This window comes from Drosophila eugracilis, unplaced genomic scaffold (assembly GCF_018153835.1).
Source record: "Drosophila eugracilis isolate 14026-0451.02 unplaced genomic scaffold, ASM1815383v1 contig_75, whole genome shotgun sequence".
Taxonomy (NCBI): Eukaryota; Metazoa; Arthropoda; class Insecta; order Diptera; family Drosophilidae; genus Drosophila; species Drosophila eugracilis.
Genome location: NW_024573645.1, coordinates 3,530,310 through 3,557,638, shown reverse-complemented (window position 1 = coordinate 3,557,638; position 27,329 = coordinate 3,530,310). Strand labels below are relative to the sequence as shown.

General features: G+C 41.6%; 6 protein-coding genes across 6 annotated transcripts in view; 3 read left to right on the top strand and 3 right to left on the bottom strand.

Moving 5' to 3' along the window:
- Positions 1 to 5,615, bottom strand: part of LOC108108834 (ETS-like protein pointed) — a 62,319-nt gene extending 56,704 nt beyond the window's left edge. The window contains exon 1 of the mRNA XM_017217038.2: positions 4,828 to 5,615. The gene's annotated coding sequence lies outside the window, so the exon portion shown is untranslated. The remainder of the gene's footprint in view (positions 1 to 4,827) is intronic.
- A 2,016-nt stretch (positions 5,616 to 7,631) lies between these two features.
- LOC108108839 (DNA polymerase epsilon catalytic subunit 1) lies at positions 7,632 to 14,748 on the top strand. Its single transcript, XM_017217047.2, has 4 exons — positions 7,632 to 7,839; positions 7,899 to 8,025; positions 8,081 to 14,289; positions 14,349 to 14,748. Exons 1-4 carry the CDS (start codon positions 7,769 to 7,771, stop codon positions 14,650 to 14,652), a joined length of 6,711 nt encoding a protein of 2,236 aa, XP_017072536.1. The 5' UTR covers positions 7,632 to 7,768; the 3' UTR covers positions 14,653 to 14,748.
- A 192-nt stretch (positions 14,749 to 14,940) lies between these two features.
- LOC108108843 (ATP synthase-coupling factor 6, mitochondrial) lies at positions 14,941 to 15,747 on the bottom strand. The gene is made up of 3 exons (XM_017217052.2): positions 15,641 to 15,747; positions 15,294 to 15,445; positions 14,941 to 15,232 (listed from the first exon to the last, which is right to left on the bottom strand). Exons 2-3 carry the CDS (start codon positions 15,443 to 15,445, stop codon positions 15,064 to 15,066), a joined length of 321 nt encoding a protein of 106 aa, XP_017072541.1. The 5' UTR covers positions 15,641 to 15,747; the 3' UTR covers positions 14,941 to 15,063.
- Positions 15,748 to 15,953: 206 nt separating this feature from the next.
- On the top strand, positions 15,954 to 17,724 carry LOC108108841 (protein SEC13 homolog). Its single transcript, XM_017217049.2, has 2 exons — positions 15,954 to 16,358; positions 16,863 to 17,724. Exons 1-2 carry the CDS (start codon positions 16,072 to 16,074, stop codon positions 17,644 to 17,646), a joined length of 1,071 nt encoding a protein of 356 aa, XP_017072538.1. The 5' UTR covers positions 15,954 to 16,071; the 3' UTR covers positions 17,647 to 17,724.
- Positions 17,725 to 18,193: 469 nt separating this feature from the next.
- On the top strand, positions 18,194 to 19,348 carry LOC108108842 (40S ribosomal protein S3). The gene is made up of 2 exons (XM_017217051.2): positions 18,194 to 18,302; positions 18,566 to 19,348. The coding sequence occupies exons 1-2, from the start codon at positions 18,267 to 18,269 to the stop codon at positions 19,268 to 19,270; spliced, it is 741 nt and encodes a 246-aa protein (XP_017072540.1). The 5' UTR covers positions 18,194 to 18,266; the 3' UTR covers positions 19,271 to 19,348.
- A 2,201-nt stretch (positions 19,349 to 21,549) lies between these two features.
- Positions 21,550 to 23,198, bottom strand: LOC108108840 (zinc carboxypeptidase). Its single transcript, XM_017217048.2, has one exon. It carries the CDS (start codon positions 23,141 to 23,143, stop codon positions 21,788 to 21,790), a length of 1,356 nt encoding a protein of 451 aa, XP_017072537.2. The 5' UTR covers positions 23,144 to 23,198; the 3' UTR covers positions 21,550 to 21,787.
- Between the last annotated feature and the right edge of the window lie 4,131 nt (positions 23,199 to 27,329).

Below are 27,329 nucleotides of genomic sequence, written 5' to 3'. Positions count from 1 at the left end.
AGCAGCCCAGAGCAGCAGTTGAGAAGAACTCCCCAAAGACGACCCCAAATGAGGGCTCTTGCCTGTGTCGGTAGTAGCCGAAGTATAAATAACACAGCCCCTGCGATAATGTCCAGTAATTACGCATTTAATTTAATATATATTTACATGAAATGTACTTTGATTAAAGCTTAGTGCTGATAAATATGGAGAACAAAAAAGTTTAACCTAAAAAATGAGGGGCGATAATGTGGAGACTAGACTTAGCTAGAAGTGATTTAAGGAGAGTTTGAGGGAGGTTGGATGGATTAAGGAAGTTAAAAGCAAGGAATTTATAATTAATTGATATACTAAAATAAAATATCATAAACTCTCATACCATTTCTGGAATGTAAAGAGATCATTTAAGTTTAAGTAATTAAATCCCACTTAATAGAAAAAGTGTTTACTTTATAAACTAGTAAAAGAAGTTTAAAAAGTTTGTGGGATATTTATAGTGAATAAAATTTGATATTATAAAATATTTTAACAAAATAATCTTTGTTCCTAGTTAAAAATGAATCATTCCTTCTTAATAATTTCAAATTTATGTAATATCAAAGTTTTAAATCCATAAAATTGAGTTAACTTTTGTTACAACTTTTAAGACCCCACAAATATTATTGTTTTCTTCGCAGTAAACGCCTCCACGTCACTTGAAGCTTATCTACATAAAGGTATATAATATATATATATATACACATATCTAGAGCTACATCTTGAAAGTATCTTTAAGCACTGGCTGCCTAATTAGATACGTTATGCAAATGTCGGGATACTGTTGTCGCATCGGTGACGACTCCACCAAAGACCGTCTCCCTCGCTCTCGTACTTTGCCATTCGGTGAGTGTGTGGCCAACAGTTATCTAGCCGCCTTATCAGCCATGTATATACACATATATACACACATATGTATATGTAAATCTGCGGTATAAATACAAGTGAGTATGGGTTGAAGAAATTCCGCCATATTCACAATGAACCAAGGGAAGAAAAAGGAGGAAAAACCGAATAATTTTGACTCTTTGAAGGTTTAAGATCTTTGCATTCTGATCATAGAATGAGAGAGGCATCAGAATATCTTGAAACTCAAACTTGGGTAGGTTAAAACTCCTCTAAAACTGTTCAAGATCATAGATAAGGTCTTATATAACTTAGTTCTAATATATAGTGTTATATTCAACCGATCAAAAGAAGGAATACCCCTTTCTGCCTAGGGCAACACTGTCATGTTGCATAAATTTTCAGCTTTTTCTCTTGCGAAATCAATTTCGATTTGATTTGCTGATTTATTTCGTGTCCGTGGTCGTTGCTGGCCAGCTGGGCAGTTATGTATTCACTTCCACAAAAAGTATATATATAAATATATATATATAGAGATATATATAAAGAGATAAAGTATATATACAGATCAAGTGAGTGGACTAAAAACGAATTTAAGTTAATCAACATTTAAATGGATAATAAAAATCAGCAACTGCAACGCCGCAAAAAGTTGATTTATTTCGCGCCTCTCAGTTTTCCTGCCGCCCCATTGCAATCAATTCAATGTAGAACAGCAATAATACGAAAACCGCAACAACATTACTAAATCTGCACACAATCTATATGTATTTTCATTCTGTGTAGATGGATATATATATATATAGATTGAGAGTGCATATGATGGCTGCAAGTACTGAGTGCACTTTTCACACGAAAATAATTTATTGACGCATAAAAGTGGCCAAGATAATTGGCAACTTTTGGCAAGTCCAATTGATTTCTTGGTTTTTGGGTAAGGAAAATAGAAAAATTTGAACTTTCTAGTATTAATAGTCAGTGAAATTTGTCATAGAAAAGTTATGACACTCAGCTGAAAATACTTGTGAATGAAAAACAGCAACTAATAGTTAGTATTTTTAACGAAAAGTCATAAAAACTCGAAATCTAAGATCGTTTGAGTAAACAAGTTCAAGTGAATGGATTTGGGGGAAATACAATTCGACGAAGAGATTAAAATTTGACTTTATTTCATCAATCAATTAAACATGACTTGACGCCTGACTCTTATCAAGTTGAAAGTATTTTCAAGCAAATTCCTCATTTTATAAGTAAAAACTAGACAAGTCATACTTATTAGAAGTAAAATTCCATGCTTACAGATAGTACTAGTTAAATACTTGTTACCAAGGGACAGACTTTATAGAAAACCATTTAATGAGTTCAAAACTAAAACTCATTTACAAAAATCAAATTCGATTTGCAACATTTCGAGTGCTTGGCACTAAAAAACCATTCGGCAGGGTGCCAAAAAAAAATACGAAAAAACAGAGTCGCAATCGCCAAACTATCTGAAAACACAAAGCCTTATCGCCCAGACACGTAGATAACCGAAAAAAAATAAAAATAATAATATAGAAAGAGGGCGACAACAAAAAACCACACAAATCGAAACGAAAATCGGAGCATATGTTTTCCCTGGAAAAGAGCAAAAATCTTCCCTTTCTTTTTTAGTTGGGAGGGCCAAACATTAAAGTGGACCAAAGAAGTGAAGATGTCTGGTGAGGAGGAGTCTGTGCACAGCAGATGCTGCAGGAACAGATTGTAAACGAATATGATCTTTCGATATGGTGCACACTCCTCAACCAGACATCAGCAACAACAATAACAACGACAACCAAATAGGGGTGCAATTTTTCGGTGTGTACGTAACGGTAGAATACACACACACACACACACACACATTTTCAGTGGCTGCTCTTTCCCAGCCAGCGCCTTAAAGAAGGGATCTCTACGATCCCGAATCCGCTGATGATCCTCGGGATGCCTGCCTGTGCGCACATGTGTTCTTCTATCTGTCGCATGCTGTGTGTGTATGTGTGGAGTATCTGTGTGTATGTACCATCTTGTCATGGGATCGATCTTGATCTCGGCCTGTCGTCTGCAGCAGGTTGATACTTTTAGCATCGGTCCCCGAAGAAGAATCCCAGTTTAACGTGGCATGGGGCAACGAACCAAGACCAAGACCAAGACTAAGACCGACCGACCGATCGACCATCCACTGAACTGTAATTGTCTGATGTGGGTATTTATGGAAAAGGATCTTGAACTGGTCTTTCATTTAGGGGGAGAGAGAGAGAGTGTAGGAGACAGGGGGGCAAGAACTGGGCTCAATTATGATCCAACGATCGTCACACATCAAATTATCGATTATGGCAATAATTTCTTATCATTCTTCTTTCTCTTTTTGCAACTTTAGAGGTTGGCATTTTCTTAAGGATCTTTAACTTATCTGGAGAGCTAAGAATAACAAAAAGATACTTCAGTTTAATCAGGTTTTACGATCATCGATACGTCGATCGTCAAATGATCTTTTATGGTCATCAAATAGCCTTAATCTTTAGGTTTGAGTGGTATTTTTAAGTAAGTTTCATTCATAAAGTAAGTCTCTTAAAAAGTCTATTAAAAATAATTAAAACAAATTAAAAATAAAAAAAAAGATCAGTACAATGGAATGTCAAAACATGATAACCTATGTTAGAATGTCAATAGAAAAATGAATCATTTATTCTTATTTTTTTTAATCATTTAATTTGGAATATTAGAAGCTAGAAGAATTTCCATTCTCTTTCAACTTTAACGCAATTTAAATGTAATTTTAACAACCTTTTGATCCCTGTTCTTCTAATAATTACTTTGATTTAAATCCCATATCAGAAAATCCTTTTGAAACCTTTTCAGGTAACTCGAAGTGCGGACAGGAAAATCCCAATTATGGCTTCTAACAGCCAAACCCCTTTGATTTTTCTTGCTGAAAGGTCAAGAGAGTAGCACTGGCGTATCTTTTTTATTGATACTTAATTGTCTAATGCGATCGTTGTTCCACATTCTTGGCCCTAACCAAATAGCGTTCGTTCGTTCACACATTCTCGATTACAGAACTGTTTTTTTTCTTTCGATTTGATGACCCGAAAGGCTATCGAGGAAAGGGGGAAAACCGAAGCTCATTTGCGGCACCGGAAGCTGTAAAAGGAACAGTAGTAATTTCGATCGTGTTCCCACAAGGGTTGTGGAAGTGCCCCACACATACACATACAGCCTGCTGGCCAAACACATACACTGTCAGTTAACTAGCTTGGCTATGAAGAGGTAGAAAACCAATTCAAATTCTGTTGGCCAACAACGAGTTTATAGAGGCAGCAATCCTGAATCGAGGCGAGATCGCGAGATCGGCAGATCGCTCGGTAGCCAAACCAGTTTTTCATTCCTAGATTCATTCATTCAAGAAAACAGGCAACACCAACACAGAAAGGGTTTACATACGTACACTTGGATTAAAAACTATTTATATTTAAATTATTCATTTTTATGATAGAGATTTTTAAGGAAATATATAGAAAATAACATGAAATTACTTCCCAAAACAAGGAAATTTCTTTCAAAGTAAAAAACTCACAAAATTTCCAAAATTTTGAAAGATATTACTAATAATATTAGCTCGAAATGGACTTACTCATAAGTTCTTGATGATTTTAAGATATTTTTGTACATTTTTTTATAAAGTATGACTTGTTTGAAACTGAAAATGGGTTTAATTTGTATATAACATTGAAAAGGAACTAAAAATGTTGAGTTTTTTACTATAAGAATGTAAAAAGAAGTTTGTAATGTTCTTCAAAAACTAAAATAAATCCAAAAAAGCAATATTCGAGTATTCAGGAAGATTTTTTGAAGTTTAAATCAAATTTTTCACAGTGTACATAGGTAAAATAACAAAAACTAATACTTGAACTACTGTTTTTCAACACTTCACTTCACTTTTCTTACCGGTGCGGAGCAATAAAATAGCGCCCCTCAGAAACGGGGAAGGCGGGGGTCTTCTGGGTTCTTAATTCTTGTAGGTTCTTCGTTCTGGATTCCCGTCTTTCGGTTGAGATTGTATTTTTTTTTTGTTTTATTAGGGTATCCAAATTAATTACAGCTTCAAATTAGGCGCACAATCTTGATGGAGTCGGGAGCACCGATGACTATCTCTGGCGCGCTCTCTCTCTTTCTCTCACTCACTCCCTTTTACACTATAATATGGTATAGGTGTATATATATGTTTTAACCCTCCGGTGGGATCGGCAGATCAGCAGGTTGATTAGGGGGATAGAGAGAGGGATAGGGATTACGTGCCCGGGACAAAGACAGAGGCCAAAAAACCAAAGACCGAAAAACCGAAAGGAACAACTTGCAACGAAATCGAGGATCGGTTTTAGCTCGGCTTATAAGACGCGCAAAAGAAACAAAAACGGAGGAAGAAAAGGCCGACGGATCCGCGCATACAAACAAACACACAGGCAAAACACACACGCGATGTTTGAGGAGATTTTTGTGGTTTTATGATGGATTTTGGTATATATAGATTTTGGTTTCCTCTGGTTCTTAACCGTTTTTTGGCTTACATTAACCTTTATAATGCTCAAGCAGATCTTTTTATATTGCTTATTCACTCACACACATGTTGTTTTTAGTATTTGTTATTAAATTTTAGAATTATTTCTATTATTTTACATTAATTCATTGAAATCACTTTTACCGTAGCGCAAAGTGCACGCTGACCGAAAGAGAGACAAAAACAGACTAAACGAAGGCGGCAACAGGCGGCAGCGACGCCGGCGTCGGCGCAGACGCAGCGTCGAAGCCAACGCCGACGCACTGCCAGTGTAGCTCTCAATCTCTCTCGCCCTCTCTCTCTGTCTCTCACACTTTAGCAAAGATTAATAATTTGTTGTTATTGTTGTGCTCGCCCAACTGATAACAAAATATCGCAAATAATAAAAATCGAGAGTAAGTCCCAATGTGCTTTATAAATATTATTCACTTTTTTTCTTGGATCACCCAGAGATCACTGAGAAAATAATGAGATAAAATGGCGTGGGCGATCCTCACCTTCTCTTTCTCTTTCCCACTCCCACTAGAGCGTGCATCATGAGCGCAAAAACAAAAAAAAAGAAATAAGAAAATCAGAATTACATATTTTGAGCAGCAAAAACAAAGTGTTTGCGGCGACAAAAAAATAGCAACAATTTAAAAAAATCTGCTTGCTCAGAACTATGTGTAAGTGCGAATATGCGAGTGAGTGAGTGTGGGTGTGTGTGCGGGCGAGCGTTTTTTTTAGCAATCATTGAAGACAGTGTCCAAAAGCTTGAGAATATTTAAATATTCATAAAGGGGTGGCGAAATATTAATTGAATGTGAATTTGGCGAGCACAAAAACTTTAAAGGCACACTGTACAAAAATATTATTTGTAATAGGCAAACAAAACTGCAAACTATATAAAATAACTTTAAAGCTCGACTTTATAGCTTCTGGTTTTAATTACTTCCATATTCGAAATAGGTCTTCAAACTTGTATTCCCAATATTATGTTAAATTCCTAATAAAAAAATTTGTTGTATAGATCAATGATAATATATTTCCGGTTATAATAAAATTTGCAAAAATATGGGAAAATAGGGAAATGGGAAATTAAAATTACCCTCGAACAGCCCCTACAAAATTTTATTCAAAAGTAACATTTTCCCATGGTGACCATGACAACCACTGTGCGTTCGAAAGCCTCTCTTTCCCGCAAAACCAAAAACAAAAACAGGTTTATATGTTCGCGGAGAGTGTGTGTGCGATAGAGCGAGAAGGTAAATCTCAAATGACTGCGATGTTTTTTATATTCTGGCAACGCATTTCGCATAAATTACAAATTACAGAGCATAAGTAAATGCATGTGCAGGGGCGGCATGAAAAAACAACCAGCTGCACCCAGAAAAGGCAATAAGATTCGGGATAACGATACATGATTCCATTCCCGATTTTCCTGGCCAAAAGGGAAATTTCAAAAACCAGCCTTGCATAACAAAACACGTGCAACAAAAATATACATAGCTGATTGTCAACCACTGCTGCAGTTTAATTGTTGCAACAAAAGGTACAAATTAAAAGTAAAAAAAAGGGGCAACAAGTGCAGAAAGAGAAAATAAAACTGAAAGAGCGCATGCGCGCAGCTCTACAGCTCTCTCTTTTCCTCTTTAGCGGTGCATTTTTACAACTCGTGTAGGTGAGCCGGATTTTTATGAATGAATGCGTTTGTGTGCGGGACTGCATGATGCCATTTGCAGTGGAAAACTAGACACAAAAAATGCGCATTAAGAAGTTAGAAAAGAAAAGCGAAGTAGGCTGAGCACACACATGGTCAACAGGCTGACTCAAGTGCCCAGCAGCTGTCCTTTAAAGTGACAACAAATTGGCCATTTAATGTCCATTATGAACATAACCAGGAATGCCTTAAAAGTAATTAAATTTAAATTTTACTATTTGACTATAAATTTTGGAAGATTTTTGAAGCCAAATAAAGATTTGTTTTTATTACTGCTTATAAGTTTAATTTAATTTTAATGATTTATGGGCGGTAAATATACCAAGCTTACGAAATCTTATTATCATTTATCATATTTTCAATAAACACTATTATTCATAATTTTGAATAATATATTTTAATAATTTAATATAATCTTAAAAAATAACTTATTCTGTAGAATTAGTAGTTTCATATTTATATTTTCAAAAATTATCTTGTTGGCGCCAAATATTCCCCTATTCCAGTGTTGAAAAACTCTACCATGCCAGTATTTCTCACAACGCTTTAGTACGTTTTCGACAGTTTGCAGATTTTTGGCGGCAAATTGTTATTTACATTTATTTATTTTATTTTTGCAAAACAGCACGGAAATGGCAGACTCCGGCAAAGGAAAAGTGCTGCAAAATACGGGTAAATTCGTTAGCGAAAGCCGGACGGAAGGGTAAGTAATAAAAGTACCGGAAAAGGAAGATCATAAAAAAGATTTTCCTGATCTTTTAGGGACGACTTCTTCAATGAGGCGGGTTATCGCCAATCCCGGGAAAACGACAAAATCGACTCAAAATATGGCTTTGATCGGGTTAAAGACAGTCAGGAGCGGACGGGCTACCTCATTAACATGCACTCGGTGAGTTAGGAGCACCTTATAACATTGAGGATAAATGTAATAAACTCTCTTACAGAACGAAGTCTTGGATGAGGACAGGAGACTCATAGCCGCCCTGGATCTTTTTTTCATCCAAATGGATGGTTCCCGCTTCAAATGCACGGTGGCTTATCAACCATATTTGCTCATTCGTCCAGAGGACAATATGCACCTGGAAGTGGCTCGATTTCTGGGTCGCAAGTACTCCGGCCAAATTTCCAGCTTGGAACACATTACCAAAGAGGATCTGGATTTACCGAATCATCTTTCGGGCTTACAACAGCACTACATAAAGTTATCCTTCCTGAATCAAACAGCCATGACTAAAGTTAGAAGGGAACTAATGTCAGCTGTGAGAAGGAACCAGGAGCGACAGAAATCCAACACCTACTACATGCAAATGCTGGCTACCTCATTGGCCCAATCCTCAGCTGGTTCCGAGGATGCTACGATGGCCAAGAAACAGCAGGATTACATGGACTGCATTGTGGACATAAGGGAGCACGATGTGCCCTACCACGTACGAGTATCCATTGATTTGCGTATTTTCTGTGGACAATGGTATAATATCAGGTGCAGAAGTGGCGTGGAACTGCCAATCATCACCTGCCGACCGGATATCCTGGACAGACCCGAACCCGTTGTCCTGGCCTTTGACATAGAAACTACCAAGCTGCCCCTCAAGTTTCCCGATGCTCAGACAGATCAAGTTATGATGATCTCCTACATGATTGATGGTCAGGGTTATCTAATAACCAATCGGGAGATCATCTCTTCCAATGTAGATGACTTTGAATACACACCCAAGCCGGAGTTTGAGGGAAACTTTATAGTTTTCAATGAGGAGAACGAGATGCAGCTGCTCCAGCGTTTCTTTGATCATATTATGGAGGTCCGACCACACATCATAGTTACGTACAACGGTGACTTCTTTGATTGGCCCTTTGTGGAGACTCGAGCTGCTGTCTATGATCTGGACATGAAGCAGGAGATTGGCTTCTCTAAGTTTCGGGAAGGTAACTACCTAAGTCGTCCGTCTATACACATGGATTGTCTGTGCTGGGTGAAGCGAGATTCCTATTTACCCGTTGGATCTCAAGGTCTAAAGGCAGTGGCCAAGGCTAAATTGCGCTACGATCCCGTGGAACTAGATCCGGAGGACATGTGTCGGATGGCAGTGGAGCAGCCTCAAGTGCTGGCCAATTACTCTGTATCCGATGCCGTGGCCACTTACTATTTGTACATGAAGTATGTTCATCCGTTTATCTTCGCCTTGAATACGATTATTCCCATGGAACCCGATGAGATCTTAAGGAAGGGTTCTGGCACACTCTGTGAGACTTTACTGATGGTGGAGGCCTATCATGCCCAGATCGTATATCCCAACAAGCATCAGAGCGAGCTGAATAAGCTCTCCAACGAGGGACATGTACTGGATTCGGAAACCTATGTTGGTGGTCATGTGGAGGCTTTGGAATCCGGCGTATTCCGTGCGGATATACCCTGCCGTTTTCGTCTAGATCCAACAATGGTTAAACAACTTCAGGATCAGGTGGATGCAGTTCTGAGACATGCCATTGAAGTGGAGGAGGGCATTCCCCTAGAAAAGGTTTTGAATCTGGATGAAGTCCGCCAGGAGATTGTGCAGGGATTACAGGGCCTGCATGATATACCCAATCGCTTGGAGCAGCCTGTCATCTATCACTTGGATGTGGGTGCTATGTACCCCAACATTATCCTGACCAATCGTCTGCAGCCTTCGGCCATGGTCACTGATCTGGATTGCGCTGCCTGTGACTTTAATAAGCCAGGAGTTCGCTGCAAACGCTCCATGGATTGGTTATGGCGCGGTGAAATGCTGCCCGCTTCCAGGAACGAATTCCAACGCATACAGCAGCAGCTGGAAACGGAGAAGTTTCCACCTCTCTTTCCTGGAGGACCACAACGTGCCTTTCATGAGCTCTCCAAAGAGGATCAAGCAGCGTACGAGAAGAAGCGTCTCACGGATTACTGCCGCAAGGCTTACAAGAAAACCAAGCTGACCAAATTAGAGACCCGCAATTCAACCATCTGCCAGAAGGAAAACAGCTTCTATGTGGACACCGTTCGAGCTTTTCGAGATCGCCGATACGAGTACAAAGGTCTCACCAAAGTGGCAAAGGCTTCCGTAAATGCTGCGGTGGCTTCTGGGGATGCGGCTGAGATTAAAGCAGCCAAGGGCAGAGAAGTGCTCTACGATTCCCTGCAGTTGGCCCACAAGTGTATCCTGAACTCTTTCTATGGTTATGTGATGAGAAGAGGAGCCCGCTGGCATTCCATGCCTATGGCAGGCATTGTGTGTCTCACTGGTTCCAATATCATCACCAAAGCCAGGGAAATCATCGAGAGAGTTGGTCGTCCTCTGGAGCTGGACACTGATGGTATATGGTGTATATTACCTGGTTCATTCCCGCAGGAGTTCACCATTCAAACTAGCCATGAGAAGAAAAAGAAGATCAACATATCCTATCCCAATGCAGTACTGAATACTATGGTCAAAGATCACTTCACCAATGATCAGTATCACGAGTTGAGAAAGGATAAGGAGGATAATCTGCCCAAGTACGATATTCGTGATGAAAACTCAATTTTCTTCGAGGTGGATGGTCCTTACCTGGCCATGGTCTTACCCGCTGCCAAAGAGGAAGGCAAGAAGCTAAAGAAACGATATGCAGTCTTCAATTTCGATGGTTCATTGGCTGAACTTAAGGGTTTTGAGGTCAAGCGGCGTGGTGAACTGCAGCTGATCAAGAATTTCCAGAGTTCCGTCTTCGAAGCTTTCCTGGCGGGCAGCACCCTTGAGGAATGTTATGCATCAGTGGCCAAGGTGGCAGATTATTGGCTGGATGTGCTTTACAGTAGAGGATCTAATCTCCCAGATTCTGAGCTTTTTGAACTGATTTCGGAGAACAAGAGCATGTCCAAGAAGCTAGAGGAGTATGGCGCTCAAAAGAGTACCTCTATTTCGACAGCCAAACGATTGGCTGAGTTTCTGGGTGAGCAGATGGTCAAAGATGCGGGTCTGGCCTGCAAGTACATCATCTCAAAGAAACCCGAAGGCGCTCCTGTCACCGAAAGAGCCATCCCTTTGGCGATTTTCCAATCCGAGCCAAGTGTAAGGCGTCATCACTTGCGTCGCTGGCTTAAGGACAACACCATGGGCGATGCCGATATTCGTGATGTACTCGATTGGAATTACTACATAGAGAGATTAGGTGGAACCATACAGAAGATCATCACCATTCCGGCAGCACTGCAGGGATTGTCCAATCCTGTGCCCAGGGTGCAACATCCAGATTGGTTGCACAAGAAAATGTTGGAGAAGAACGATGTCCTGAAGCAGCGTCGCATCAACGAGATGTTTACCAGCAGGCCCAAGCCGAAGCCTTTGGTTACAGAAGAGGATAAACTGGGTGATATGGAAGACTTGGCTGGAAGAGATGGCGGAGAAGATGCTGCAGGTCGGCCCACGGTCACCAAAAGAAAGAGAGTGCAGATAGACGAGAATGATGAAGAGGAGGAGCAACCACAGGCCACCACATGGCGTCAGGCTTTGGGCGCTCCTCCACCCATTGGTGAGACCAGAAAATCCATAATAGAGTGGGTTAAATTCCAGAAAAAGAAATGGAAGTGGCAGCAGGATCAGCGCCAACGCAGTCGTCAAGCCAGCAAACGAACCAGAGGCGATGAACCTCCAGTGGTGAGATCCACAGGAGCTACGGGTACTTTAGGAGGATTCCTGAGACGAGCACAACGCACCCTATTGGACCAACCCTGGCAGATTGTGCAACTGGTGCCAGTCGATGATCTGGGACACTTTACCGTGTGGGCCTTGATCGGTGAGGAGCTGCACAAGATTAAGTTGACAGTGCCGAGGATTTTCTATGTTAATCAGCGGAGTGCTGCTCCGCCTGAGGAGGGTCAACTTTGGCGTAAAGTTAATCGAGTTCTGCCACGATCCAGACCCGTTTTCAATCTCTACAGATATAGTGTTCCGGAGCAACTCTTTCGTGATAACTCTCTTGGAATGTTAGCTGATCTGGCCACCCCTGACATCGAAGGTATCTACGAGACACAGATGACCCTGGAGTTCCGCGCTTTGATGGATATGGGCTGCATTTGTGGTGTACAACGGGAAGAGGCACGCCGTTTGGCCCAACTAGCCACCAAAGATCTCGAAACCTTCAGTATCGAGCAGTTGGAGCAGCGTCCACAGACACAGGTCAAGTATCTGGCAAGCGCTAGCAACCGACTGCGCAAGATCTACCTGTATCAGCACAATACTCCCACGGCCAAGAAGGAGATCTGGTCAATGATCCTTATGCCCAGCAAGAAGGCCTACATCTTCGCCTTGGACACTGTACGAGCCAATCAGATGCCCAACATGAGGCAGCTGTATACAGCAGAACGATTGGCTTTGCTCAAGAATTTGACAGACGAAGAGAAGGATAAGATTCCCGTTGAGGATTACACCTTTGAGGTGATCATAGAGGTGGATGTCAAGCAGATCTATCGGCATATACAGCGGGCACTGACCACCTACAAGCAGGAGCATCAGGGTCCTACCATTTTGTGCCTTCAAACGGCGTTGGAGGCGCGAAAGCTAAGTCTGGCCATGCCCATTCTTTTGGAGTTCCCCCAGGCACAGATCCACATATCCGATGATGCCAGTTTGTTGTCCGGCTTGGACTGGCAACGTCAGGGCTCCAGAGCAGTCATCCGTCACTTTTTGAATCTAAACAATGTCCTCGATTTAATGTTGGATCAATGTCGGTACTTCCATGTGCCCATTGGCAATATGCCTCCAGATACGGTGCTCTTTGGAGCGGATCTATTCTTTGCCCGACTGCTCCAGCGACATAACTTTGTACTGTGGTGGTCAGCGAGCACCAGACCAGATTTGGGTGGCCGTGAGGCGGATGACAGTCGACTGCTGGCGGAATTTGAGGAGAATATCAGTGTGGTGCAGAACAAAGCTGGTTTTTATCCGGATGTTTGCGTGGAGCTGGCGTTAGACAGCTTGGCGGTGAGTGCTCTGCTGCAATCTACAAGGATTCAGGAAATGGAAGGTGCCTCCTCTGCCATTACATTTGATGTGATGCCACAGGTCTCTCTGGAGGAGATGATTGGCACAGTTCCGGCTGCGACATTGCCCAGCTATGATGAAACGGCTCTGTGCTCAGCTGCCTTCCGAGTGATGCGCTCCATGGTGAATGGTTGGCTGCGCGAGGTGTCCATCAATAGGAACATCTTCTCCGACTTTCAGATCGTTCACTTCTATCGATGGGTGCGCTCTAGTAATGCCTTACTATACGATCCTGCTCTGAGAAGATCCCTAAACAATCTGATGAGGAAAATGTTCCTCCGGATTATAGCCGAGTTTAAGAGATTGGGTGCCACCATCGTATATGCGGATTTCAACAGGATCATTCTTAGTTCCGGAAAGAAATCTGTAACGGATGCCCTGGGTTATGTGGACTACATCGTGCAGAGCTTAAGGAACAAGGAGATGTTCCACTCCATCCAGCTAAGCTTCGAGCAGTGCTGGAACTTTATGCTCTGGATGGATCAGGCTAATTTCTCAGGGATAAGGGGTAAACTTCCTAAGGGTATTGATGAGACAGTGTCATCTATAGTATCCACTACCATGCGAAGGGATACGGAACGAAATGAAGACGAAGAGGAGGATGAGGAAGAGGATGCGGAAAACAGAGATCTCGTTGAGATCACCGAACCTGAGCAGGAGCAGGAGGATGAACTTTCCCTGGAGCTGAACTGGACAATTGGTGAACATCTGCCGGATGAAAACGATTGTCGCGAGAAGTTTGATTCCCTTTTGACCCTGTTCATGCAATCCCTGGCCGAAAGGAAGACCACCGAGCAGGCCATCAAGGACATCTCGCACTGCGCCTTCGACTTTATCCTTAAGCTGCACAAGAACTATGGCAAAGGAAAGCCCAGTCCGGGTCTAGAACTCATCCGCACCCTGATCAAGGCGTTGAGTGTGGACAAGACGCTTGCGGAGCAGATCAACGAATTGCGCCGGAATATGCTGCGTCTGGTTGGGATTGGGGAGTTCTCTGATATGGCAGAATGGGAGGATCCCTGTGATAGTCACATCATTAATGAGGTTATCTGTAAGGCCTGCAATCATTGTAGGGATCTGGATCTCTGCAAGGACAAACATCGCGCCATGAAGGACGGAGTGTGAGTACATCAGCCTAAACCTTTTAATACATTTTAGCTAATTATGTTTGATTTTCCAGTCCCGTTTGGCTCTGTGCTCAATGCTATGTGGCCTATGATAACGAGGAAATCGAGATGAGGATGCTGGATGCCCTGCAGCGCAAGATGATGTCCTATGTGCTGCAGGACCTACGCTGTTCCCGCTGCAGCGAGATCAAGCGAGAGAATCTGGCAGAGTTTTGCACCTGTGCTGGTAATTTTGTGCCCCTTATCAGTGGCAAGGATATCAAAACACTACTGGGTACATTTAGCAAGGTGGCCACCAACCATAAGATGCAGTTGCTCCAGCAGACGGTTCAACAGGCATTAACAACTCCGCGATAGAGTTGTAAGACAACTCTCAGATTGTTATTTTGTAGATATTAGGACTCGTTTGTAAGTTTTGCTTCTAAGTATAATATATCGTTAATGGAATTTTAAGATTTATGCTCAGTCTGCTTGGTTAAGATGGACGTATTTAGAGTTTCATTTTGAAGGACGCACTAATTGCACAATTTAAGCACTTATTGGTGATTCAAAACCATGGAAATATGAGGAGATATGATGATGAGATGTCTCACTATACATTCCTTTTAGATGCACACACTTTTGATGGGTTTTACAAACGTATCGTTTGATGTTTTCCAGATTTTATTGGTTGTTGTTGACGTAGTGCCCATGGTTTTTGGGAGCACATTTCGAAATCAGCAGCAGAACTTAAAGCAATTAGACTAACTCATAGGCGAGGCTTGATCTTTACTGGGGGGCCTGGGTGATGGGGTCCACCTTGACATCGGGGAACTGGAATTCGGGGAATTTCAGCATGTCGGTCTTGCCATCGCTGCCGTACTGCTTGGCCACACGGTCCAGTTCGGTTTTCAGCTCTCGCTCAATATCAGGGTTGGAGTCAACCAGCTTGCCACCACTTGGGATAATAAAATTTAGTTTTTAAAGGTTTAATCCTCAATCAAGAAGCCAAAACTTACGAGCTCTTCTGCTTGTACTCGCGCACTTTGTCCAAGAACAGCTGCTGGATGGGATCGGAGGCCTTGCTCAAGGCAGGAGCCACAATTCCGAAGTTACGACGGGCCTCGGTGCGCAGGACACGCATGCCACTCAGGAGGGATTGCGACAGCATCTGGAATTTAAAGATTCTCGTTAAAATTGTAAATTTCGGCTTCCTTCATATGTAACCTTAAAAAGGTTATGTAATACGAGTTGTTGTTTTGGGGTTTTCTTGAGAGTTTTAAAGCTGATATAGCTAGTAACTATAGTTTTTCTTCGAACAAAACACTTCAAATTATTTAGATTGTATTTTAACTGTTATTTTCACCTTATTTTCCTTGGCAAATGCAAACTTTCGTGCGGAAAAGTGTCAATTGTTAGTTCACAATGGCAGTTGGGGGTTAGGGATGGGCACGTTACAGGCTTTTGCAACACTATCGTGTTCGTGCAATAGGTATTTAAAATAGTTAAACATAAAATTTAAAAAAAAAATAACAAATAATAAACAAAAATATTGTAAAATCTAAAATCCTACCGTGTAGATAATTGGTTTTAGGATGTTATATATGGTTACTACAGTAAGTAATACGCCCGTCTCTAATTCAGAGTTACCCACTGGTCAAAATAAGTATGGCCAGCTCACGCTGCTTTAACACTGGTCACACTGATCGTCCAGGTTCCACGTCAAGCGCCGGAAAAAAAACACGACTTGCATTTAATTAATTTATCTGGCGACCGGACGAACGGATTTCTAGCAAGATGGTGAGCCTGCTGCAGGAGATCGACACCGAGCACGAGGACATGGTCCACCATGCAGCGCTGGACTTCTACGGACTGCTTTTGGCCACCTGCTCCTCGGACGGCAGCGTCCGCATCTTCCATTCGCGCAAGAACAACAAGGCGCTGGCAGAACTCAAAGGCCACCAGGGACCTGTGTGGCAGGTTGCATGGGCGCATCCGAAGTTTGGTAACATACTCGCCTCGTGCTCCTATGACCGCAAGGTGATTGTCTGGAAATCGACATCGCCCCGAGATTGGACTAAGCTGTAAGTAAACGCACACAGACAACCGGGCACACCCATACAAGCACAACGGGATGTGCTTTTACGGGGGAGTCGGTTAAGGGATACTCATTAATCAAATCATTTAAAAACAATATTGGTGTTTATAAAAACCTTTGAGATAGATTAACCAATATTCTATTCACTTTACTTATCCAAATTTGTTTTATTAACTATGAATATTGCAATAGCTATGTCTAGTGTTGAAATCACAGACATATAAATGTTTTTATAGTGATATCAATATTGCTATCCAAAAATTATTAGATAATGCCGATTCATTAGAGCACTACTAATTTTTAAATATTAAATATTCTTTATATTCTTTACACATTGAAATGCAAACTATCATCAAAAATACATAAAAACAGGGTATTAAAACAGACACACACGCACTTGTCCAACCGAAAACTATGTCATACATATGTTTGGACCGCTGTTATCATTTAACGACTGCCACATCTAACCTTTGTGCTTGCCACATTTCAGCTATGAATACAGCAACCACGACTCGTCGGTGAACTCTGTGGATTTCGCCCCATCGGAGTACGGATTAGTTCTGGCCTGCGCAAGCTCGGATGGCTCCATTTCGGTGCTTACCTGCAATACGGAGTACGGTGTGTGGGATGCCAAGAAGATACCTAATGCCCACACCATCGGAGTAAATGCCATATCCTGGTGTCCGGCCCAGGCACCAGATCCAGCATTTGACCAGCGGGTTACATCGCGGTCGACGGCCGTGAAACGTCTGGTTAGCGGTGGATGCGATAATCTGGTAAAGATCTGGCGCGAGGACAACGACCGCTGGGTTGAAGAGCAGCGCCTGGAGGCGCACTCCGATTGGGTGCGTGATGTGGCCTGGGCGCCGTCGATCGGTCTGCCCAGGTCGCAGATTGCCACAGCTTCACAAGATCGCCATGTGATCGTGTGGAGCAGCAACTCAGATCTGACACAATGGACTTCAAGTGTGCTGCACACATTCGATGATGCCGTTTGGAGCATTTCCTGGTCCACCACTGGCAACATACTGGCCGTCACTGGTGGCGATAATAATGTCACATTATGGAAGGAGAACACCGAAGGCCAATGGATCCGTATTAACTATGAATCAGGAACTGCCATCCAGTCGAAGCAGCCTTCACACCTTTCCCATCCTCATTCTCAGCAGCAACAGGCGCCACAACAGCATCAACAGCAGGCGCCATCGCATCCGGGTCCATCCTCCGACTCGGAGCACAGCTCGAACCTGTCAAACTCGCAACTCTCCAACTAAGGAAACCTTAAAGAAATATTCGTGCTGAAGTCGTGGTCAAAAGTGTTATCTTACAAATAAATAAATATACAAAATACAGTTTAACGTTCCCCTTTAAATGAGGTTTAGTTTATTTTTATTTGAGACCAAATATGCAGTTTTAATTTGTTAATCTGTCTTTTGAATTTCTGTTATAGGGTTGGAGTTGTTTAAATTTTATTTTAAATTTTTTCTTAAAGTAACTTCAATTTATTGAAATAAAATATCAAAATTTTTTATTATTCTAATCTTAAAATATAAAATGAATGAAATAAAGAAAATTTATAAAACGGAATACACTGATATTGAAAATTTGTTCAAAAATGGGCTTTAATACAAAAGATTATTTAAAAATCAAAATTTTAAAAAAATAAATATTATAGTTGGCAATGCCTTTTCTCTTATCCATGACATGCGCCTTGACTTTTATGTAACCCTAGTATTAGTGGGGTTCCACACCATCAAGTTTGTTTATTTCTATCGATAGTTGCAGAGTCAGAGAAATTTTAGCAAATATCGATAGTATCGAATAAACATTGATTTTTGTTCCGTCTCTACTTCTCTTTCTTTTCTGCGCACCACGTTTCCGATTCGACGTCAAAATGAATGCGACCCTTCCGATTTCCAAGAAACGCAAGGTAAATGTGTGAAAATGACCTAGGATTAGCACCGGTATAAGGTCCTATATCCGTCAATTCGTTGTACCACCGGAGTTGTGTGAAAAACCTGGCCGGAAAGTGCAAAAACCGCTAAGTTTCGGAGATAACCTCAAAGCAGATGGGCGTCCCAAAAATTTTTGGGAGCTCAACAACGCGTGGTGAAACAACAATAACAAAAAGAGGAGGCAGGAGATTCATCTTATTGGATCCATGGTAGTAATGGTTTCTTCTCCTCCCAACAGTTCGTTTCCGATGGTATCTTCAAGGCTGAATTGAACGAGTTCCTGACTCGTGAGCTGGCTGAGGATGGTTACTCCGGCGTGGAGGTGCGTGTGACCCCATCCCGCACTGAGATCATCATCATGGCCACCAAGACCCAGCAAGTGTTGGGCGAGAAGGGACGTCGCATCCGTGAGCTGACCGCCATGGTCCAGAAGCGTTTCAACTTCGAGACCGGACGCATCGAGCTGTACGCCGAGAAGGTTGCCCATCGCGGCCTGTGCGCCACCGCCCAGGCTGAGTCGCTGAGGTACAAGCTTACCGGAGGATTGGCCGTTCGTCGTGCTTGCTACGGTGTGCTCCGTTTCATCATGGAGTCGGGAGCCAAGGGCTGCGAAGTCGTCGTGTCCGGCAAACTGCGTGGTCAGCGTGCCAAGTCGATGAAGTTCGTCGATGGTCTGATGATCCACTCGGGAGATCCATGCAACGACTACGTCGAGACTGCCACCCGTCATGTGCTCCTCCGCCAGGGAGTGCTCGGTATCAAGGTCAAGATTATGCTGCCCTACGATCCCAAGAACAAGATTGGCCCCAAGAAGCCTCTGCCCGACAATGTGTCCGTTGTGGAGCCCAAGGAGGAGAAGATCTACGAGACACCCGAGACGGAGTACAAGATCCCGCCACCAAGCAAGCCCCTGGACGATCTGTCCGAGGCGAAAGTTTTGTAAACCTAGTTTTACTGTTCATCCAATGAGCGACTAGCTGAAAGAGTTGCCCTCAAATATAACAAAACAACAGAAACAAAACAAAAAACACATAATTCAATAAACACAACCAATAAGTAAATAATACATTTGTGCAGTGCAGTGTAGAGTGCGAGGGTTGGCCCTAAAGTTGCCACTGTCCAAATTGCAAAACCAGTTTTTTTGTTGTATGCCCTTGAAGGCAGTTTGCAGTTTTTGTCAGTGAAGAAGTTCTTTTTGAATTTATGAAATGTGTTGGATCTTTTTAGTTTGCCAGAATTTAAAGCTAATGTGTGGATCTCGAATCTAAAGGCTCCTGCAGCAATGATAAAATTTAAGCAGTTATTATATTTCGAATATCTACTTAATGTCAAGACTTACTTCTTTAAGCATAGCCTTCCATAAATCATATGAAATGAAATCGATTTACTTTTGAAAATAGTTGAGAGAGCTTTATGTTACGTAGAATTAGAATGCCATATAAACGGACGAATACATTTTTTGATAACTGATCAGATTGACATTAAAGACTTATTTTACATAGGAGTAATAAATTATAAATGTTGGCAATTTTCTAGGAGGTTATATAGCATTCAGATAATAAAATAAATTAGACACAACAGTTATTCAGAGATCAGAGCCCAAGCTTGGTAGCAACTTTCATAACTTTAAGGGTATCTTAACTTCGGCCTTGCCGAATTGAACTTCCTTTCTTGTTTCGCTTCGCCGTGCCGCATTTTATTTCAATTTCTTGTGAAGCGGAAATCAGCGATTAAAACGGCTCACATTTTGTCCAGTTTTCTGGCTGATTTATGAGGCTGTCCTTCGGGGCAACATGAGTGTCCGGTGTGTGTGGTGTGTCTGTCTGGCAGTTACCGCTGGGACCGCTCTGCTGATAACCCGCTCCTCTTATTTATCATGTTGATATGTTTATTTCCCAGCTGGCACAGTGACACGGCCTCAGGCAATTGCTGCAGCGTGAAAATCAACAATCGTTCAATTTATCAACATTTGCAAGATTATAACAGCGAGTGCGGGAGAAAGAGATTCCTTATTTTTTCAGATTTTTTTTCCCTCAAAGAGTTCGTGCCCGTTTGGAGCGGACTGAAATCGCAGCTGCAGCACACGATCCTCGATCCCGATGACAAATGGCCACATGCAACACTCCACCAACTTCTCCTCATTCTCCTCAGCCTTCTAGCCATCAGATGATGAGGAGGTGGAGCAAAATTTAGGAGGAGGAACCAGGCGGCTTGTCTCGACGGCATCACGCATCAAGTTGCGATTTGCGCCATAAATCTAAATTAGCTGGTCGTAGTCGTAGGAGAGTCGCCGCAGTTCCTGGTTGCACTATTAAACTGGCTACCTCCACTTGCCCCAATCAATTAGGTGCCGCATAAAAAGCAGACGAAACAAATTTCCAGGCCATCGACTGTGAGAAATATTTGTAAAGTATGTCCATTGTTGTTGCGGTTCATTTCAACGCTGGCATAACTCATAAAGAACCTTTTAAACACGACTTTGAACGTATGATTTCAACACAATTTGTAAATAAATTAGATCGTGATTATGGCAACATCAATATCTCCAGCAACATCAACATCACCAGAACCGACAGCAGCAGCAACAGCAACAACAGGCATCCCCGTAGCAGCAACATTATTAACCGGCCAGTGTCTGGCATGTGTGGGGCTGCCATAGCTCTCCTACTAACTATATATTATAATGGGCCCGAAACAACAAAGCCAAAACAAAGTAAAAACAAAACAAAAAAACTCGACAATTGCCGTCAACAAGTCTGCAATGTCGGCAGCAATGTGTTGCTGGTGTTGCTAGTCCATGTTGCTGTTGTGCGCCAGAGTGCAACATGCATATTGTCTGTCGAGGCTGCGCAGGTTCATAACTCGCCTGTCAGCTGCCAGGCTGAGTTCTGATGAAGGCAGTTAAGTCTAGATAGGACACTTAACTGATACACTTTAGATCCTTATTTATAAGTTATTATAAATATATTAATTTTATTTAAAAGAGCTTTCGTAAGGTAATCCTAATGATGCTAAAGATTTCATTAAAAATTCGAGTTGCCTGTAAGAAAGCTAAGATTTTGTCGCACGGAAATGTATCCTATAACCCGAAGTACCTGAAGTACAATCATCATCATATGTTAAAACCAAAATATACCCCATAATCCGTGGACTCATATCCCCTAGCAAGTGTACCATAACAATGCATCGTAACTGTAATAGTTGCAACTATTTTTTTTTTGTAAGGTTGTTCGAGTCTGACTATATTTGCTTTGATTTACCAACATTATTATGAGGTTTTGTGTCATGATTTTGCCATCATTATTTAGCATTAAGAAACGATGGCGCGTAATGTGTTTTTCATGTGAACTGCCAGGCCAGACGACATTTATCATCATCATCATCGTCCGTCCCCATCAGATGTTGGTGGCTTCGCTTGGATTTGGATTTGGTTTTGTAGTTGAATTTGGAACTTCACTGATCACTGGTAATAGCCACGTTTGCCGGCCTCCTGCACGATCGTTTGGATGGATGCGAAGGCTTCGGCGGCGGTGGGTTCGATCTCATTGGCGGACAAGATGAACAGATCCTCGCTGTCAGCCGGGCCACGCAGCTCGTACGAGAAGGTAATCGGTATCTTCAGTTGACCATGAGCCCAATCCTTTGATCCACCAGATGAGGGATAGATGGTTTCGTAGATACTGCCACTTTTGTAGATCCTACCACTAACATCCTTGATCTTCCGAGCAGCCAGTTCACCAATCTCCTTCAGATCCTGATAGTTTTCCACACGTTCGGCGGAGTGTCCATACGGAAACATAATCATCTGGGAGTAGCTATGCAAGGCTAGGAAGGTACGTATCCGTTCAGAATCCAAGCGGTTCTTGATAAACTCAGTCATTGCGCGAGTTTCCACCTCACTTCCAGCCGATGGTCCTGAGTAGTCATAACGGCAGGGATCACCACTAGCTCCTGTGACATTCCAGTGGAAAGGGAAGTTCCGGTTGAGATCCACACCTCGGCAGATGCCAAAGAGTGCTCGGTTTTTGCGCCACATGCGATCACCCTGGAAGGTGTACTGATATCCATCGGGATTAACGCTGGGAAAGATGTACCAGTTCTGGGAACGAGCTAGTTCCTGGATGGCAGGATTCTTGGAGTTTAGCAGTTGATCGATTATATACGTAGCTGTGGCCGGAGCTATCCATTCACGAGCATGTATGCCACTCTCCACAAAGACAGTAGTCAGATTCTCCCTGCCAAAAGCTATTTTCACACCTTGAATGGGTCTTCCCTGAGTGCTGAGTCCCATATTGACAATAGTAACCGCATCATTATGCGTCTTAGCCAGATGCTCTAGCCAGGCATTGATACTCGCTAGCGGATGATAGCGTTTCCAGTCGAATTGTTCGGGACTCTCTCCATCAGGTGCCACTTCACGATAGTTGGCATCTATCAGAGCCTGAAAATTGTGGTTAAGTACCCTGTGGGTCACATTATAGCTATGCACCAGGTCGTCGAAGTCAGCCACCTTGGCAGCCGTAACCATAATGGTTAGTTTTTGACCTGGTTGTCTAGCATGACCCATGAAGGAGCACGAATCGCTGGCCAATTCCAGAGCCTGAAAGAGCCGGACATGTTCTTCACTAGCCAGTTCCACTTGGTAGATGCGGGTGTGATCGTAGCGGGCTTGCACAGGAGCTGGAATAGCTACTGGCTTGATCTCCTCATCCAGAGTACATTGATCTGCTTTGGTACAGAAACTTGCTGCCTTGGATAACTGAATGAGGCCAAGACTAACCAGGAGGAGCAGCAGAAGGATCCCCTTGGGTAGCATCTTGAATCTTCAAAAGTCAAAACTGATTTAAAATTTTTCCATTTGTCAGCATAGAGAGGGAAATTTACACACAAAAGAAAGTGGAGATAAGGAAATATAAGAGGCTAAGGAGTCGACTGATTGATACCTTGGAATATAAGTATTTGTATTTTTAGTATAAATGATAAATAGTTAAAAAATATCATGGCTAAAAAATGTGGATCAAAAATATTTGATTAGTTCGGTTATTAAGGACTGGCTTAAAAATGTAGACTACAGCTAGCCCTAGAAGCTTTTCAGATTAACATATTCATAGGGTATTGTCAAGATCTGATTTAATTATAGAAAACATTGAACTTGGTGAGCACTTCTCACGTATATGATAAGCTCAGCTCTCTATGGGCAAGCTTCCCCATTGAGCTTTCGTTTCCCAAACTCATCACTGATGTTCTAAGGCGATCTTCCTGAACTCTGTATCCCCTTCTTATTGCCCGACGGCCAATCGAAGTCAACGATTTATGATCACCTTTCATAACACTTCATTAGTTACATTTTTGGTAGAATTTATAGCGCAATTGCAATAGGAAAACGTTTAACGAGCTTGTTCTCGAGCGGGGAAAACGCCGAGCGGACCAAATTTGGACGGGGCCAATTGCCTCGATGGCGAACAAGTGGATGGCGCAACATGAGTCCAAGTCCAGTGACGATGTTACCATGTTACCACGTTTATACCATGTCGCCGCAGTTGCGTCTTCGTTTCAACTTGTTTGCCAGCTCGGGGAACCAATTAAACTCAACCTGCTCAAATATTTTGGCGCTGCTAATGGAGCTTAAATGGTAATGTGGTCCAAGGTTTTTTACCACGAAGATCTTCTTCGTCAGCGGCGGTAGCCAAGAGTTTATTGCTTTATATTTCTAAATCAATGCGAAAATGTTGTTAAAACTTTATCGAAAATCTGTCAAATGGTTGTCAAAGAGACATAAATTTAAGATTTTCAAATAATATTTCAGTAATTTCAGTCTGTAGGTTACGTAAAATGCAAGAAATTTCAAGGAAATTTCTTCCTTAGTTAGCAGCCTGAATCTTTCCCTTAAGTTTGTATAGTTTTTAAAGTTTTTAAATACATTTAGTTAAATATTATATGATTTTTAACAATTAATAATACAGCTCTTAATTTGTTACTTACTTACTTTATTAATTAATTTTAATTAATTGTTTTCAACTTATTAAAAGCTTTGTTTATCAGAAGTTTTCTCACTCAATTTGCAACTGGCTTAGCCTGGGTTATTATGCAATTGCTATTCCACCATCGCAATCCATCCAAAGCAATCCGTTCATATACGAAAATTCATTTCTCTTAATTGACTTAACGTGACTTGGACTTGAGAAAAACCAATTACAAAGCCACATTAATATCTGGCAACAATTTGCTGCCTTTTGAGCAACACAATTTTCTGGCTGGCATGCAACCGAAATTTTAATTAAGAAAATCATTTTCCTATTGGGGGTGGTAGTTGCAGGTTGTTTTTCTTTTTCGTATATTATTTTTTATTTTTTTTTTGTATTATTTTTTATTCAGCGTGGGCGGCTTATGCACAAAATAATCTTATCAAACATTTTGGCAATTAATTCGACAGAGTGACAGCGAGGGGTTTTAATCGAGATGGGTTGGGAGGGGGTGGCGGTTGTTGGTCTAAAGAAACCGCAAACAGAAGCTGCGGATTGGCTAGTTGACCATAAAAGCATTTTAATTTCTTAATTTACCACAAACTATAAATCATGGCCTTAGGTGTTTTGGCCATATAATGTAAGCCACCTTGCAGTGGCATTCGCATTCGCACCATTTTCCAGCATTTCGCAGTCGCTATGGAAATGCCTTCCATCTTTTTCCTCTAATTTAGTGCACTGGGAAAAATATAATTAAATAGAGTTTTCTTCGGATATTTTTAAGCTTCTTAATTATTTTTAGAATTTTAATTTTTAGAACTGCCTTGAGAATAGTTGGGAAGAGAATCTTTCTCCTTATGAACTTACAACTATTAAGTACTTTAGGAGCTATATTAAGTTAGTATAGTTATATTTCCTTAAACTCATATGCTTATTAAATCTAAGCTTAAATAATTCCTTGATTGGAGATCTCAGACTTGGTCATATAACTAGTTTATTAACAAAATTTGAGAGGACTTGCTTAGATTTTACAACAAAAAAAGATATTTTTCTTGGAAGTAAGAAACAGATTAACTTTGATCTTAACTTAAAATCCTCTATTTTTTTCCCAGTGCACCTTTCATGACAGCTTGGGTGTTGTAAAAATACCAAAAATACCTGGCAGCCGTGTTGGTCACGTCTTGGCCGCCTGTCTGGACCAGCGGCTTCATTAGGTGATGCTTGTACATATTAATTAAAATGTGTATCCCGCAGATACACTCGTACACCAATACGTATACGTAGCAACGGCTCAGTGCCATAGATGGTGGGGCACTAAATCATCTCCCCGGGCAATGTCTATTGCAATGCGACTATCAACTATTTGCACTGCTTTCGCATATGGAAATCGTTGCAACATGTTGAGTTTTCCAACTGCTCGGCTATGTTTGCGTTAATTGGCAACACTTTCTTGGGGCCGGGCTCTGGCTGCTACCATAAGAATGAAGCCAATTCAAATTGAACAATTACAATTACGGAAAAATCTTAGTTAGTCTCTTAGCTGACTTTTTTTTTTGGACACATAAATCAAGGAAATGTCAGAAATTTGCCATGACTTGTCGCGCGTCTGGGTTTTTGGCCGCCAAATTAATGCAATTTTGTGTAAATTACTCATTAAAAACGAAATAAATTTCCAGTGGAAGGCATAAATCACGCCTTATAGAGCTCTACACAAGCCACACAAATGGCTAACACAAAAAACAAAAAAAAAAGCTAACAGAAACCTCTCAACTAAACAAAAGTCTCGATTACCCCCGGCCAGGTTGTAAATGAAATTTTCATTTGTGCCTGGCAATCGACGGGGTGCAAACCGGGGGTTGGGGAAGAGGGAAAACTCCAATTAGATATTTTATTGCTAATGTGAGCTTGTCAGATCGCTCTAGACCAGGCCAACTCCGAGTGTCCAGCTCCGGTTGTCCAATGTGTTCGGTGCCTGTCTACATCAATTAAAAGCGCATTTGACAATGATATTTATACTTGGGCTCGGTCTTCGGGTTTTCGGTTACCAAGTTCGGTAATTATAGATCAACTTGGCCAATTCGCCCATTGGAAAAGTGTGCTCTCTCGTGAAATATATGTGCTATATATATATATATATATTGTTACTAACGGACTGGGAATGATTGGGCAAATGGCCTAGTGTTTTGGCCAGAAAACAACATTGTTGCATTGCCAACCAGCTAGTCAGCAAATTATCAGCGGGCCAAAACAAATGTAAAAATGTTTGAATTCGTAACAAACACACTCAGTGGCCATATTTGTTTGGGCCCAAACTAATGACGTGGCTTTGCTGGCCGGTGTTTTAATTGTGAAATGCCGTGCAATAAATTGCAAGATGGCCAAAAAATCGATTGAGCCAGCAAGAGTACAATGGCATGTAACGAAAATCTAAGCTTCAATTTTTAACACATTAAAAAGGTTGAATATTAAATAATAAAAAAAATTTTAAATTTTTTCCTGATTTTTCCTGAGCTAAATTTTGCTAAATATTTCTTTTTATAAACTTTCATCTTCTAACAAAAAGAGCTTCCATTTTCATCATTCAGAAGTTAGCTTTACTACTTCCAGTATATTAAGCCTAAGTTTCCTTTTACTTAACCCTATAAAAATGATTTTTTAACCCATTGTACATCAGCCAGAGCTAGCCCAATATCCTGAGCGCAACTGCAATTCAATTACAGCTCAATTTCATGGCAGCAGCAGAGAGCCATGGCCATTTAGAGAGCACGGCGACAATTTGTTTATGGAACCGCCGCGGACTTTAAATGGTCCGGTGCATAAATCACTCGCTCTCTGGTCCGATCAACCCCGATTGTCAATTGCCAATACATATCGCTTGTAATTGGTAAGGCGGAGCTTTGGCCCAAAACATCACCCACCAGCCAAATATAACTAACTACTAACTGGTTCCTAGTTTTCCTTCTGTTCCTCTTGTGGTTCTCACTGAAATTTCGCATGGCAAAACAATTTGCATGGATCTCTGATCCAATTGCAATTAGA